Source organism: Camelus dromedarius, chromosome 16 (genome assembly GCF_036321535.1).
Source record: "Camelus dromedarius isolate mCamDro1 chromosome 16, mCamDro1.pat, whole genome shotgun sequence".
Lineage (NCBI taxonomy): Eukaryota > Metazoa > Chordata > Mammalia > Artiodactyla > Camelidae > Camelus > Camelus dromedarius.
Window position 1 is genome coordinate 57,258,776 of NC_087451.1, and position 13,225 is coordinate 57,272,000.

General features: G+C 43.4%; 1 protein-coding gene across 2 annotated transcripts; it reads right to left on the bottom strand.

Annotated features, from left to right (window-relative positions):
* Positions 1 to 772: 772 nt before the first annotated feature.
* On the bottom strand, positions 773 to 12,288 carry LOC105097738 (nucleoside diphosphate kinase A). Of its 2 annotated transcripts, none has more exons than XM_010990321.3 (5): positions 12,143 to 12,288; positions 5,511 to 5,640; positions 2,898 to 2,999; positions 1,558 to 1,670; positions 773 to 1,078 (listed from the first exon to the last, which is right to left on the bottom strand). In XM_010990321.3, exons 2-5 carry the CDS (start codon positions 5,634 to 5,636, stop codon positions 961 to 963), a joined length of 459 nt encoding a protein of 152 aa, XP_010988623.1. In that variant the 5' UTR covers positions 5,637 to 5,640; positions 12,143 to 12,288; the 3' UTR covers positions 773 to 960. The 2 variants fall into 2 exon arrangements, with proteins under 2 accessions (XP_010988623.1, XP_064352171.1); XM_064496101.1 differs by lacking the exon at positions 12,143 to 12,288 and adding an exon at positions 10,254 to 10,328.
* Between the last annotated feature and the right edge of the window lie 937 nt (positions 12,289 to 13,225).

The following is a 13,225-nucleotide window of genomic DNA, read 5'->3' on the forward strand; positions in this document are numbered from 1 at the left end:
ACTCCTAATTTACCCCTCCTCCACCACCTTCACTTTTTTACATCTCTTTGCCCAAAACTTAGTCTTGTGGCTGTATCTAGGTACGAGCTAATATAATCAAGCTAAAAGCTCATTAACATAACCATCATTTCCCATAGTTACCATTTTCTTTCTTTTCCCTTTTTTTGTTTGTGGTGAGAACACTTTTAAAATCTTAGCAAATTTCAAGTAAACAGTACAGTATTGTTACCTATAGTCAGTGTTCCACACTAGATCTCCAGTTTGAACTTTTAAATAAATGATAAGTAAATTTCCATCTTGTCTCTGTTAAAGCAACCAAATCAATAGTCTAACAAATCAAATCTACTTATAAGATATTTCTTGCTTCTTTTGAGGTCAACCCAGAAATCCAAGCCCACTAACCCCACAGCTTTTCTGTTTCAGAGTAGTTACAACTTCTCACATTCCCTTATCCTGAATCCCTGAGAGCATCTCAAGGGCAGGGAGGGTATCTTTTATTTTCAGTGAATCCTCAGTGCATAGTACAGTCTGGCAACCTAGCAGATCCTGGACAGATGGCTGTTGACTGGCTCAGGGCCAAGAGTGGATGGAATGCAGAGGGTAAGAGAGGGACAGGCAAAGAATGTGTGTGTGTGATCTCTTGGGGCAATATAAGTACTTTACATAGTACTTACACTCTCTGTTAGCTCAGGTAAGCCAGAGTACTTGAAAAAGAAAAAAAGAATACAAAGCAATACTACAATACAAGGTAACCTACTCAATGACTCCTTCCTTGAGATGAAACATTTTAATCCGATGGTAGCACGTAACACTGTACAGGGAGCCTCACAGCTCCGAGTTTCCCTCCAGATGAAAAGGGAAGTTCTCAGAAATAACTAGATTTGCTATAGCCTGGTCCCCTGCCCATGGGAGGGAGGGGAAACAATGTGGGAGAAGCACTGTGGTCGGTCTGCCTTCATGTCACTCGTAGATCCAGTTCTGAGCACAGCTCTTGTAATCTGCCAGTTCCTCAGGGTGAAACCACAAGCCAATCTCCTTCTCAGCACTCTCCACGGAATCACTGCCATGGATAATGTTCCTGAATGGGGAAAGAGATGGCCACATTACCAAGAGCAGAAGGACCAAACTGCCCAGAGGCTCCCCTCATTCCCATTGCCAGAAAGCCTACAGCTGCTGGAGCAGAAAAAGCCAGAGCTCCATGTACACTATTCCATGTCACCCATGACTGCCATTAATGTAAGGATGAAGAGTGCCCCCCACATCCAGCCCTCCTAGCAATACTGACACAAGCAGTGAGAGCCTTCAGGAAGGACTCTGGTCAGCAAAGGGAGTTGTACCCAGTTCTACCCTCTCAGCAGATGTGCAGCCATAGTGATGTTAACAGCCAGAGGCAGAGAGAGCCTGCAAAGCCAAACACCAATTTAAGGAGGAAAACAGGAACTCTGATTACAGATTGATCTGTATATGGCAACATGTCTATCCCTAGCTTCAGAAACCCGTATTCTTGTGGCACCTAACTTGGATTTTTAGAAAAGGGTAAAATGCACCAACTCCTACCTGCCAACTTGGATGCAAAAGTCCCCACGGATGGTCCCAGGCTTGGAGTCTGCAGGGTTGGTCTCCCCGAGCATCACTCGGCCTGTCTTCACAACATTTAGCCCCTCCCAGACCTCCAAGGACAAAAGAAGATATGGTCAAGGAAAAAAACCAGTCTCAACAGAAACCTGAAAACTATTCATTCAAAGAAAGAGAAAAAGAAAAATCTTCCTTAAAATGACATTCGTTCATTGAACAAATATTTATGGAGCATCTACATGTTCTAGCACTGGAATCCTGGTCTCCCTGCCCCCATTCCTGCCTTTCTATAATCCATTCTTTTTTTAAAATTTATTTGTATTGTTATTATTATTTTCTAATTTTGCTGGGGGCGGGTAATTAGGTTTGTTGGCTTATTTATTTATTTTTTTCTTATTTAATGGAGCTACTGGGGATTGTACCCAGGACCTCATGCATGCTAGGCATGCACTCTATCACTGAGCTATACCCTCCCCTCCTTATAATCCATTCTTGACACAGTAGCCAGAGTAGCCTTTTTAAAACACCAAGTGTAAAAACCTCCCATAGCCTCCCAGCCCTCATGAAGTACAGGGCCAGCACAGCGCTACATGTTCTGGCCTCTGCCTGTGCCTCTGAACTCATCTCATCCAACTTTCTCTTCCACCCACCAGGCTTCAGCTATTCCAAATTTCTTTCTGTACTTCAAAAAGTCCCCCACTCCAGGCCCTTTTGCACATGCTACTTTCTTGGTTGAGAATGCTCTTCACTGTGAATCTGTGCATGGCTGGCTCCTTCTCATTCAGATCTTAGGGTGAAAATCATGTTCCTTGACCACCCAATCAAAAGTAGTTACTTGTTATCACATCATCCTATTTCATTTCTGTGCACATCATTAATCATGTATTTTTCGGTTTCTTTATCATCTGTCCATCCTCTCTTTCAGGATGTGTAGACAAGAAAAGCTATGAAAACAGTTACCTATGTTGTCTCACTCATGACTATATCCCCAGTGTCTGGAAAAGAGCCCGACACAAAGATGACACCCAATACGTACTCAGAGAAGAATTACTACAATAAACATGAAACCATCTCCCTGCCCTCAAGAGCTTACAGTCAGGTAGATCTCTCCTGATCTCTCCCAGATGAGTCTTCAGTTCAGCAAGCAAATGTATTTTATCTTTGTTGAGCTAGAAATCTGACTCATATCCTAACCATCCAGTGCCCCAGCCTCTGTATCCTCTGCATCAATGAGGACCTGGCATCAGAAGCAGGAATCACAACATCCCCTCTTCCCTCCCAACTGAGTCATTCACATCAACATCCCACACATGTACACTCACCATGGCAACCACTGGCCCTGAGTGCATGTATTTCACCAGGCCAGCAAAGAACGGGCGGTCCTTCAGGTCGATATAGTGCTCCTTGAGAAGGTCTTCAGAAGCCTATTCCACAGGACAGAGGATGAGAACTGATCCAAACACTTCCTCAAACCCAGGAATCTAGTTATTTCCCACTCACCCATCCTGCTGTATAAAACATGAGCTCTCAGCTCACTAGTTCTGTTATAACCCAATTCACTCTTTATTTTTTTTATTAAAAAATTTTTTTGTATATTTTGTTTTGCCTTTTTAAAAAAAAATTTTAAAGTGGCAGTTTCTATTTATTTATTTATTTGTTTGTTTGTTTGTTTATTGGGGGGTAATTAGACTTATTTATTTATTTTTAATGGAGGTACCTGGGGATTGAACGCAGGACCTTGTGCATACTAAGCATGTGCTCTACCACTGAGCTATACCCTCTCTCCCCAACCCCCAGTTCACTCTTGACTTTACCAGAGGGAAGAAGTGACAGGGACTAAAAGTGCTTCAGCTTTGTACCAATTTTCCCCCTACTGGCCTTGACTGATCAGAATAAAATTACAGAACATTAGAATTGAATCCAGCCACCGCATTTTAGACAAGAAAACTAACAATACAATGAATTTTCATTCCCAAGAAGCCTCAACTAAAATATTAGAGGGAGGTGGTCTAAGCATTGAATGAGAAGCAAATTGAACCAGGCCATTTCTCAGGAATACTTCACATTTATTCAGAGGATAAAGGCCCATTGTGGGGAGCCATGCAATTCCCACAGGTATTTACAAACCACCCAAAAGTGTATGACATCTAGCAATAAGTAATGTTACTGAAGAATGTATTAGAATCTTTCACATTGCAAGCCTGGTATGTGGGAACAAATCAAGTTAGCTAGAGAGAAAACCCCCTGCTTAGCACTGCCAGCCTGACTCAGCTGTGTTCTCTCTTTGCCACCAAATACACGCTTGCCAAGTGTCCAACGAGGTCCCTTAGTTTTCCCAGTCCTCTGGTACCACATCCCATCATTCGGCCCCTGGTTGATCGTCACTAGCCAAAGCAAACTTACACAGCCGTGTGATCACTCCGTGTTAGAGTTCACCCTGCCCCGTCCTCTCAATCCACAGGACTTGTAGTGGCAGTCTCCTAACACACACTGACGACCTGCCCTTACCAGAACACTTTTAATTCTATTCATTGGTTCTGGTTATCTTTCCTCTGCAAAAGAGATCACAGGCTTTTTCTTTTTTTTTGGCAGCAGGAGTGCTCAAGTTTTCCCTTGCCTCCCTCCACATCAGACCTAAATAACCCTGCAGGTTCACGGCAACAATCCCCTGCCCCATGCTTCACCACGTCCAAGTCCTTGATGGGAAACTCAGTGTAAAGGACAAAATGTACACACTGAGGGGTCAGAGAGACCCGGTTAAAACCCCAGTTGCCTCAGTGACTTGGTAATCACACATTACTTAACCTCTCCAAGTCCTAGCTTCCTCATCGCCAACCAAGGGAATAGGAATAAGTACCTCTCTGGGTTGTCATGAGGGCTGGATTAGAAAACACATATGCCCAGAACATGATAAATAACTGATCAGCAATACTTTGATTCACTTTACCTTCAAAACCTAATTTAATATGCAAACTCTCTGGAAAGCACTGCTTGTCCAGCTAGGATCATTCCGTCATGCTCTCCCCTCAGCACAAACAGTCTACACCCTTTTATATTAAAAGTTTTTCTAAAACATTACATAGGACCTAAATTGCAAATCGAACTAAATTTAATGTAATTCTTTTGTGTGGGGGGCAGGTTACTAAGTATTTATTTATTTATTTTAACAGGGGTACTGGGTATTGAACCCAGGAACTTGCACATGCTAAGCAGACACTCTACCACTAAGCTCTACCCTCTCCTCCCGAACTAAATTTAAATTGTAGTAGGGAAGTCCAAAGCTGGCTCTTAATAGGAAAAAAGATGATCCCCTAGTTTATTTGCTTTGAGAATTTGAATTCTTCTTCCCCAGGTCTGTTTGAAGAAGGGTTCTTGGCCAGTCAACCCTTTGCATTTTTTGAAATAGTGCTTTGTATGTGTCTGCAAGCATGTCTGCTCTCTGCTGTCTCAGGTGGGCCTCCCCAAGGGCAAAACCACAATTTTCCCCTACTTTCCCTGTGGTGCGTAATATATGCTAGACACTAAGTGCGTGGTAAATAATGATGGAAAGATTTCCTTGCTGAAAAACAACCTGCCTCAAATGGGGGTTGAGTGGGGAGGGGGTAGTTCTCTAAAATGATCCACTCAGGAAACTCAAGACCAGGAGCTCAAATGTGCTCAGGACTTTGAGTCAGAAGTCACCGTGCTGCAGCAACACATGGACCTTTACATTGCTAATAGAAAAGGGAGAAGATTTCCGAAAGTCCCAGATAACTTGGTTTGTTCCAAGACTCAGTGGAGATGCTAGGCCACCAAGGAGTTTCCAGATTTCAAGATATTTGTGCTCACCCTAAATGGAGGTCTAAAAAGGAAGAGAGGGAGAAATGGAGAAGCTGACATGCAATGTTCCCCTGTACTATGAAATAACAAAAATAGCAAGAATTAAGTCCACTTACCTGCATGAGTTTCATAGCAATGAGGCGGAATCCCTTCTGCTCAAAACGTTTGATGATCTCTCCCACCAGCCCGCGCTGGACTCCATCTGGCTTGATGGCAATGAAGGTGCGCTCACTGTTGGCCATGGTCCTGTGGATAGACAGGTGGAGGGATGAAACAACACTGAATATCCTGCCCACATCATTATCCTTCTCAAGCAGATTACCCCATAAAGCTGGTTTAAATCTGTCATGTCAACTCCAAGACTCTAGTAAAAATCTAATTCCTCCTCAGTCCCCTCATCTATGAACTAATATCCCAGAGAGGGGAAGGGCCCAAAAGCAGGCGCTATCATTTCTATCCCATTTGATTCAATAAGTTTCTATTAAGCTGTTGAAGGAGGCAACCAAGAGGACACGACTGCCAGTTCACCCTCGAGCTGGATACAGGCAATCTAAGGCTCCCGTTGGTGGAATGTACACTCTGTACACTGTCCCCACAGTGGGAGCTGTTCCAAGGATGCAGCCTTAAGAGAGTCAGATGCTGTTGAGACCACCTGGACTGAATACGTAACTGAACCCAGTTAAGGCCTCTATGTAAACATTAAGATTCTGATGGGTGGGTACAGAGATCTACTTATCTTTCTTTTTCTTCTCTTTCTTCTTTTTTTTTCTCTTTTGCTTTTTTAATGGAGGTACAGGGATTCAACCTCGTACCTCGTGCGTGCCAAGCAGTGCTCAACCACTGAGCTGTTATCCTCCTCCCAGATCTACCTGTCCTGCAGCCACCGAGACAAGCCTCATATATATGTGCCCTTGCTTATTAAAACTGCCACCTTCCAATCTGGAACAGCCCGCCTCTTTCTTTGGTCTCACTTTGCCCTCCGTGTACAGGGGCCAGTTTATGGACTAACAATTGTCTACGCAGTCAGGAGACTGAAGAGATGGACCTTGGGAAAGAGGCATCCATGGAAGAAATCCCAAGTTGGCCATCAACCTCCAAGCGGGGAGGGCCACCATGTGAGAACAGAAATACCCTGAGAACCATGGCTGCTTTAAGGCATTTGTTTGAGAAACTACGCAGAGCAGCAAAGAAGGGAAACGACTGGCTGCTGCAGTGGGCTGGCCTTCACTGTGGGCAGCGGATGCACAACTAGAGGCTGATGCTCAAGTGAGACAGCTGGAAGAAGAGCTGAAGTTAGAGAAGAACGTGCAGCTGTCCACTGCTCGGGGCTGGCAGACAAGAGAGCCAGGTGACAAGTTGAAGACCTTACTTAGCATGCTGTTTTGCAAAGCTAGGAGAGCATAAGCGGTTGCAGATTAACATCCAAGCACTGTGACAAAGCCTGATTAAGTCGCTAAGAGAAAGAATCCTTGGGAAAGTGAGGAGCGCAAATGGGATGATGTTGTGGTGATTGACAAAGAAATGGATGGGGTGCCCCAGGCTGTCCAACTCCTAACACAAAACTTTAAACAAGTAATTACCCTAGACTTGATATTAGAGAAATATAGCCCAAAAATCCTAGAAGAAAACTTGCATTCTCTGCCTCTGGAAGTTGTAAATCTTATGTCTTTGAACTGTAAACACCCCAGGAAATAACTAAAGCACTGCCCAGTGAAGAAAAAGGGGTGGAGGATGAAAACACAGACTGCTATAGGAGCTGCCTTGCACAAAATCTCACGGCTTCCCTATTATTCATCAGGGGCAAATACAAATTTAAGTCTTCTCCACAAATATAAGTAAAAGGCTTTAGCCATGTAAGTGGATACCTGATTCATTGCTAAAGTTTTGGAATGAAAGCTATGGATTCTCTGTTTGTGTCTATCTGTATGTTCTTGTATGTCTACAGATATATGTTATGTACAGGTGATGTTTTTCTATCTCCAGAGGGTACTGCCAAAATTAATTTGTTAAAGAGCTCTACCTAGTTGGCCTAAAGAAAAATAAGCTTTGATATCAATAGTGTACTTATGTAAAACTGAAACAAGTTTCTTTCATCTGCTCAAAGCACAAAGTTTTCTTGGACTATTAGTCTGTTTCTTATGGGGCTATGAAAGGTTTTTCTTTATCTTTTGAATAGCCTGCCTACTATTTCTTTATTCATTTTGGGGTTTTTCTAGGGGGTAATTAGGTTTATTTATTTATTTCATGAAGGTACTGGGGATTGAATCCAGGACCTTGTGCATGCTGAGAACACACTCTACCACTCTACATACTATACCCTACCCCCTGAGTAACCTGCCTAGGAAAGAAAGATTCTGTGTTTTATCAAAATAATTTCTTGTGTTTCATTGTCTTTATCACATCTTGGACTACTTAGGAAAACTGAGTCTTCTCTATTAAAAGAGCTAAGTTTTGTTTTGTTTTGTTTTGTTTTTACAACTATGTAATTCTCTGTATTTGCCTTTGAAGTCTTTATTCCTTAGATTAAATAGATTGCTAAGTACTATTTCACAGTGATCTAAGATCCTATTTAATCAAGTGTTTTAAAAATTTTTGTTATTTTCAGTAAGCTTCCTAAAAATCAAATTCTAAATGAAGTTTTGTTGAATTTGAACTAACTTTGGGATTTTCCAGAGGGCCCCTGTAACATCTCAAAAGACGTATTCTCTATCTTTATAAAAAAAAGATGTTAAACTATTTAGGCCTACTTGATATGTTAAATTATATGGGAAACACTGTCAAATAAGGAGTGATGTTCATACACCAGAAATTGGCCCAACACTGTAAACTAACTATACTTCAATTAAAAAAAAAAGTGATGTTCAAAGGGAACTATATTCAGTATCTTATAATAGCCTATAATGAAAAAGAATATGAAAATATATATATATATATATATGCACAACTGAGTCACTATTGTATACACTAGAAATTAACACAACATTATAAACCAAATATACTTCAATTAAAAAAAGAAAAAAGAAGTGATGTTAAATTTTCTTTAGGGTATATTTGTATGAAATCCCTAAAAACCTGATGCAGTGTTATCAGTTATAATTTTATTTTTTTGTTTTTAAAATTTTTATTTATTTTCCGGGGGGGGTAATTAGACTTACTTATTTATTAATTTTTTAGAGGAGGTACTGGGGATTGAAACCAGGACCTCGCATGCTAAGCATGTGCTCTCCCACCTCAGTTATAATTTTAAAATGCATATAACAGAATAATCAAATTTCCTTGTCAATTGTATTATAGTGAGCTCTCATCAGCTCTTTAACCATGGCCATTGTAAAGTCTTTTGTCATCTACAGTCATTGTTTTACTCTGATGTTTTTGCAAAACTGTTCCTGTAAAAGTACCTCATCTTCAAGGAGATTCATGGAAAAACTCCGACAAGCATAGGTTTATGATGATTAAGATCAGTTTGCCTTCATGTGGCAGGGGCAGTAATGGACCTTTCAAGCTTCCCCAAGGCTGCCTGAACAGCCCACCACAGGTCATGAGTTGGGAGCCTGAGACCTGTCCCTATTAACCTTCTCCACATCAGTAAAACAGGCCCATTACGTGGATGATACAGTGTTGACACGTGAAGACTTGCCCCTGCTGCAGGACACTCTGCAGGCTTTGCTGGAACATCTGTGAGGGAGAGAATAGGCGGTGAATCCACAGGTAATTAAGTCAAGGCCCAGGCACCACAGTAAAGTTCTGGGGAGTCATTTGATGGGGTTAAGATGCACATGGTCCCAGAAGCTGTGATTGATGAGGTATGAACCTATCAACCCTAAGAATGTGAAAGAGGTGCAAGCTTTTGTCGTTTTTGGAGGACTGTTATTCCACCTGGCACAGTGCCTCCATCCCTTATATGGCCTGGTAAAGAGACGGCATGTGCGGGACTAGCGGACAGAGCAGCAAACCACCTTTGAGAAGACAAAAATATTAGTGAAGCAGATCAAAGCTATGGGCATCTCCCAAGCAGGGCTACCATTTGGGTTATATGCATGTGTGACTCTAGAAGGTATGGGTTGGGCACAGTGGCAGAGACAACAGGAGAGAGTATCCACAGGATTCTGCTCCCAGCTCTGGAAGAGGGCAGAAAACCAGTACACCCCTACAGAGCAACAGCTCCTAGCAGAGTACACAGCACTCCTCCGGGAAGATCCTCTCACAAAGGAACAGCACATCATGGTAAGAATGTCCCTTCCTTTGGAGGGGTGGGAATATATTCCACTGACCCACCTCTGCTGTGGTTCAAGCCCCAACACTGACTAAGTGGCACATCTATTTGCAGCAGAGGAGCACCCAGGCCTAATCCAAGCTTTCCCCTGTCGCCTCTCAAACCAGGCTGCCATCATCAGGGAAGCAGAGAAGCCGAGACCACATACGGATACTTTTGGTGAATAGACAGTGATGGGTGTTACATTTCAAAGGTCATGATGTGCAAAACTGGGCAAAAGAATATGACACTGAATGAAAGTTCCATCTCCCCTATAACCCACAAGCAGGAGGACTGGCAGAAAGGAAAAATAGAATATTAAACCAGCAAATTAAATTACTAACAGGTAAAAACCACCTTGGCCAGGTGGACTAAAGTACTGTCTGAGACTCTGATACATTTGCATTATCAACCAGTAGGGCCTGTTGCCCTGTATGCCCGACTGGAGACCCCTGCCCAGACATCCAATGCCATAAATATAAGGAAGTCTTGGGAAACAGCCATTTCCTGGACTTTGTGAATCAACATGCTGTGTTGCTGAGAACACCAAGCCCCACCATGCCTGGGAAAGGAGTCATCTACTGAAATCTGCAATGGGATGACCCACCGGGAATTAGTTCACACCCCGAGTAAGGTGGAATTACTCAATCTTCACTGGGATCCAGTTGTCCTGCTGGAAGCAGACCTGTTGAAATGTGCTATACCTGGAATGGAACAAGCACCTTTGAAAGAAGGAAGGTGGGAGTCTTGGTCTGGCTTTCTTCTCCCGTCCCCAGTCCATCTCCTCACCCCTGACAATGCTGCCTCCTCCGGTCAACATGTATGGTACATAAAACCAAGTCAAGTTCCTAAAGTCACCAACCTCCCTCTCCTCAAGGCCAGATGAGCACATTCTGTTTTCCACTGGTACAATCATTTAGCCCCCCCCCATCTTTGTCCCTCCATTGGTCTGAAGGATATTATAGCATACATAGAAGCTCTTAATAAATTCACCCAGCAATCCTTAAATAACAACCAGCAAAGTCTGTCTTTACCAACCACTGAAATATCTCTAATGAAATAAGCTGTCCTCCAAAACAGAACAGCCTTGGACATTATTACTGCCTTACTTACTTTAGTAACTATCAACGATTCGAATTATGGGACTCTATATATATAAACTTTTAAAATTCCAGTGGAGATCCATTTGTCTTGCAGCCACCCGAGATAAACTTCAACTTCCCCTGCTTATTACACCTGCCACCTACCAACCCGGAGTAGTCTGTCTTTCTTCAGTCTCCCCTTGCCTTCTATGTACAGGAGCCAGTTTGAGAACTAACATAAGCTTCTGCCCTGGGCCCAACACTGTGGCAGAGATAAGGCAGGGGATGTAAAAATAAGACAATATCTGTCTCAGTTCTCCAGATGAAGGAAACTACGGTGATAATGTGAAAGTGACAACTGGTACAAGAAAGTATAAAATACAGTTTGACCTACTGCCACAATCATGGTATCAGAAATGGAAGGAGTTTTAGACATTATTTTATTACAATCCCCTTCTTTTACTAATGAGGAACTAGATCTAAACATCAGAATGAGGGCCCAAATCTGGATTTCCCAACCCTATGCAACTTATGCTACATCCTAATATATAATGAATATTCTGACTAACCAGTAAATGGTGTACTGTGGGAGAACCATTACCATTAGGAATATCTGATATGCAACATCATGCTGGAGGGATGCCTACAGAGCATCTGTTCCAGAGGTTTCCTTTTACAGAGAAGACCAGGCTCAGGACCTGCTCTGCTTCCACAAGATGAGAAAGGAGTGCGCTCACCTTGAAAGACAATCCCTAATGTGGATAGCAGCACCACCTCCTGTCTCTATCTTCCTGTACTTTTAGTTAACCTTTTATTACAGCACCTTAACAATATATTTGAATTCTCTGTTGATCTGCCTCTCCACTGGCAAGCGGCATCCCCATGTACAGAGGATGGTTTACTTCTGTTTCTGTCCTTGGTACCTAGCCACAGCGTAAGAGCAAAGAAAATGTCTTAAATGATAATCACCTTGCACCTCCAAAAAAAAAGGGACAAAGTCCAAGAACTGGCGGAGAACTCCGAATGGACGCTCGAGATAAGCATGGATTCCCCAGGAGAAAATGCGGCCAAAGAGCTGCAGTCCCTGTAAGTGTCCTCCGCACCCACCCGACACACACATTCATTCATTCAGCAAGCACTTACTGAGTGCCAATTCCAAGCCCAGGACTGCACTCAGAAACAAATAAGCCCCTATGATCGCGGCCTGATGGGAAAGGTAGGCAGGGACAAAGGCGAGTCCACGTGGCGTGGGGCCTGCACCTGCAGGTTTGCACCTGACAGGCGCTCCCCTGCCCTTTCCTCCCACCCGATCCCCCTTGCCACATCTCAGAGCGGAACCCACCCGACCTCTTCACCTTCCCCTCAGCGGCCCCCTTCCTCTCCCTTTCCTTTCAGGACCCCGAACTCTTCTCACCCCTAGGGCTACTTGGGCTTCAACTCCGTTTGCTGCTGCCGACACCGAAAACGCGCCCTCGCTCCTCGTGGTTCCAGACACCCGCGGGCCCGGAACGTTTCTGCCCAGATCCGCGGCGGGAGGGCCCATTTCAGAAAGCACCACTCGCCTGCGCTTCCTCTTGGCAGTCGGGTGTCATTCCAGGGAGCAAATTTCCCAAGTTTTAACTTCCGGTAGTGCTTTTTCCGGCTCTTCCGACAAGCTCCCGCCATCTCTCCCAACTCCAGCGCCCCACCCCCACCCCCGCCTTAAGATTCTGTGACTCGCTTCCGTATTTGAAGAGCGAACTGGCTTCCGAGAGGTGGCGCTCACACTTTGCAGGAAATCTGAAGGAGCTCCTGACCCAGAAGTAGACAGTCGCCCTCATTTTACATTTACTCATTCTTTCCAGCCTGTCAAGCAGATTATTTATTGAGTACTTACTGTGTGCCAGGCACTGCTCAGCGTCTGGGGTATAGCAGAAACTTTCTTGGAGCTTCTTGAGGGGTTGTGAATGGGGACAAACAATAAACAAATGAACAAATTAATATGTAATAAACATATCACAGTATGTGAATATTGTCAAGAAAAAGCAGGGCAAGGAGGATCGAAGGAGTAAACTAAAGGTTGATTGGAGAAATTTCTCACAAGAAGAAGCAATAGAATAGAGCTGCATGAAGGGAAGGAGCAATTCTGGTGATTATTGGAGGGCCCAGCATTACAGTGGGCATTGAGTGCCAAAAGATACCATTGGAGAGCGGCAAGATTATGTCGTGGTGGGAAGCCAAGGGAAGGGTTTTGAATAGTGCGATACATTATATTTTTAAAAAATAATACTGATGGCTGTAGGAGGAATGGATGGAGTAAGGTATAAAGTAGAATAGTAACCTTCTGAGGAAGCTGGAGCAATTGGACAGCTAAAGGCAATAAGAAGGAAGGAAGGAAAGAAAGAAAAAGGAACCTCTACCTAAACCTCCCACCTTAAATAAAAATTCACTCAAAATGGATCTTAGATTTAAATGTAAATGTAAAACTGTCACCAAACAAAAGTTCCTGTGCCCCATG

Coding starts and splice junctions, on each gene's coding strand:
- LOC105097738 (XM_010990321.3), bottom strand. CDS start 5,636: ATGGCCAACAGTGAGCGCACCTTCATTGCCATCAAGCCAGATGGAGTC. Junction 1,671..2,897: donor CAGGGCCAGTGGTTGCCATG/GTGAGTGTACAT, acceptor TTGTCCTTGGAG/GTCTGGGAGGGGCTAAATGT. Junction 1,079..1,557: donor TTTTGCATCCAAGTTGGCAG/GTAGGAGTTGGT, acceptor TTCCCCATTCAG/GAACATTATCCATGGCAGTG.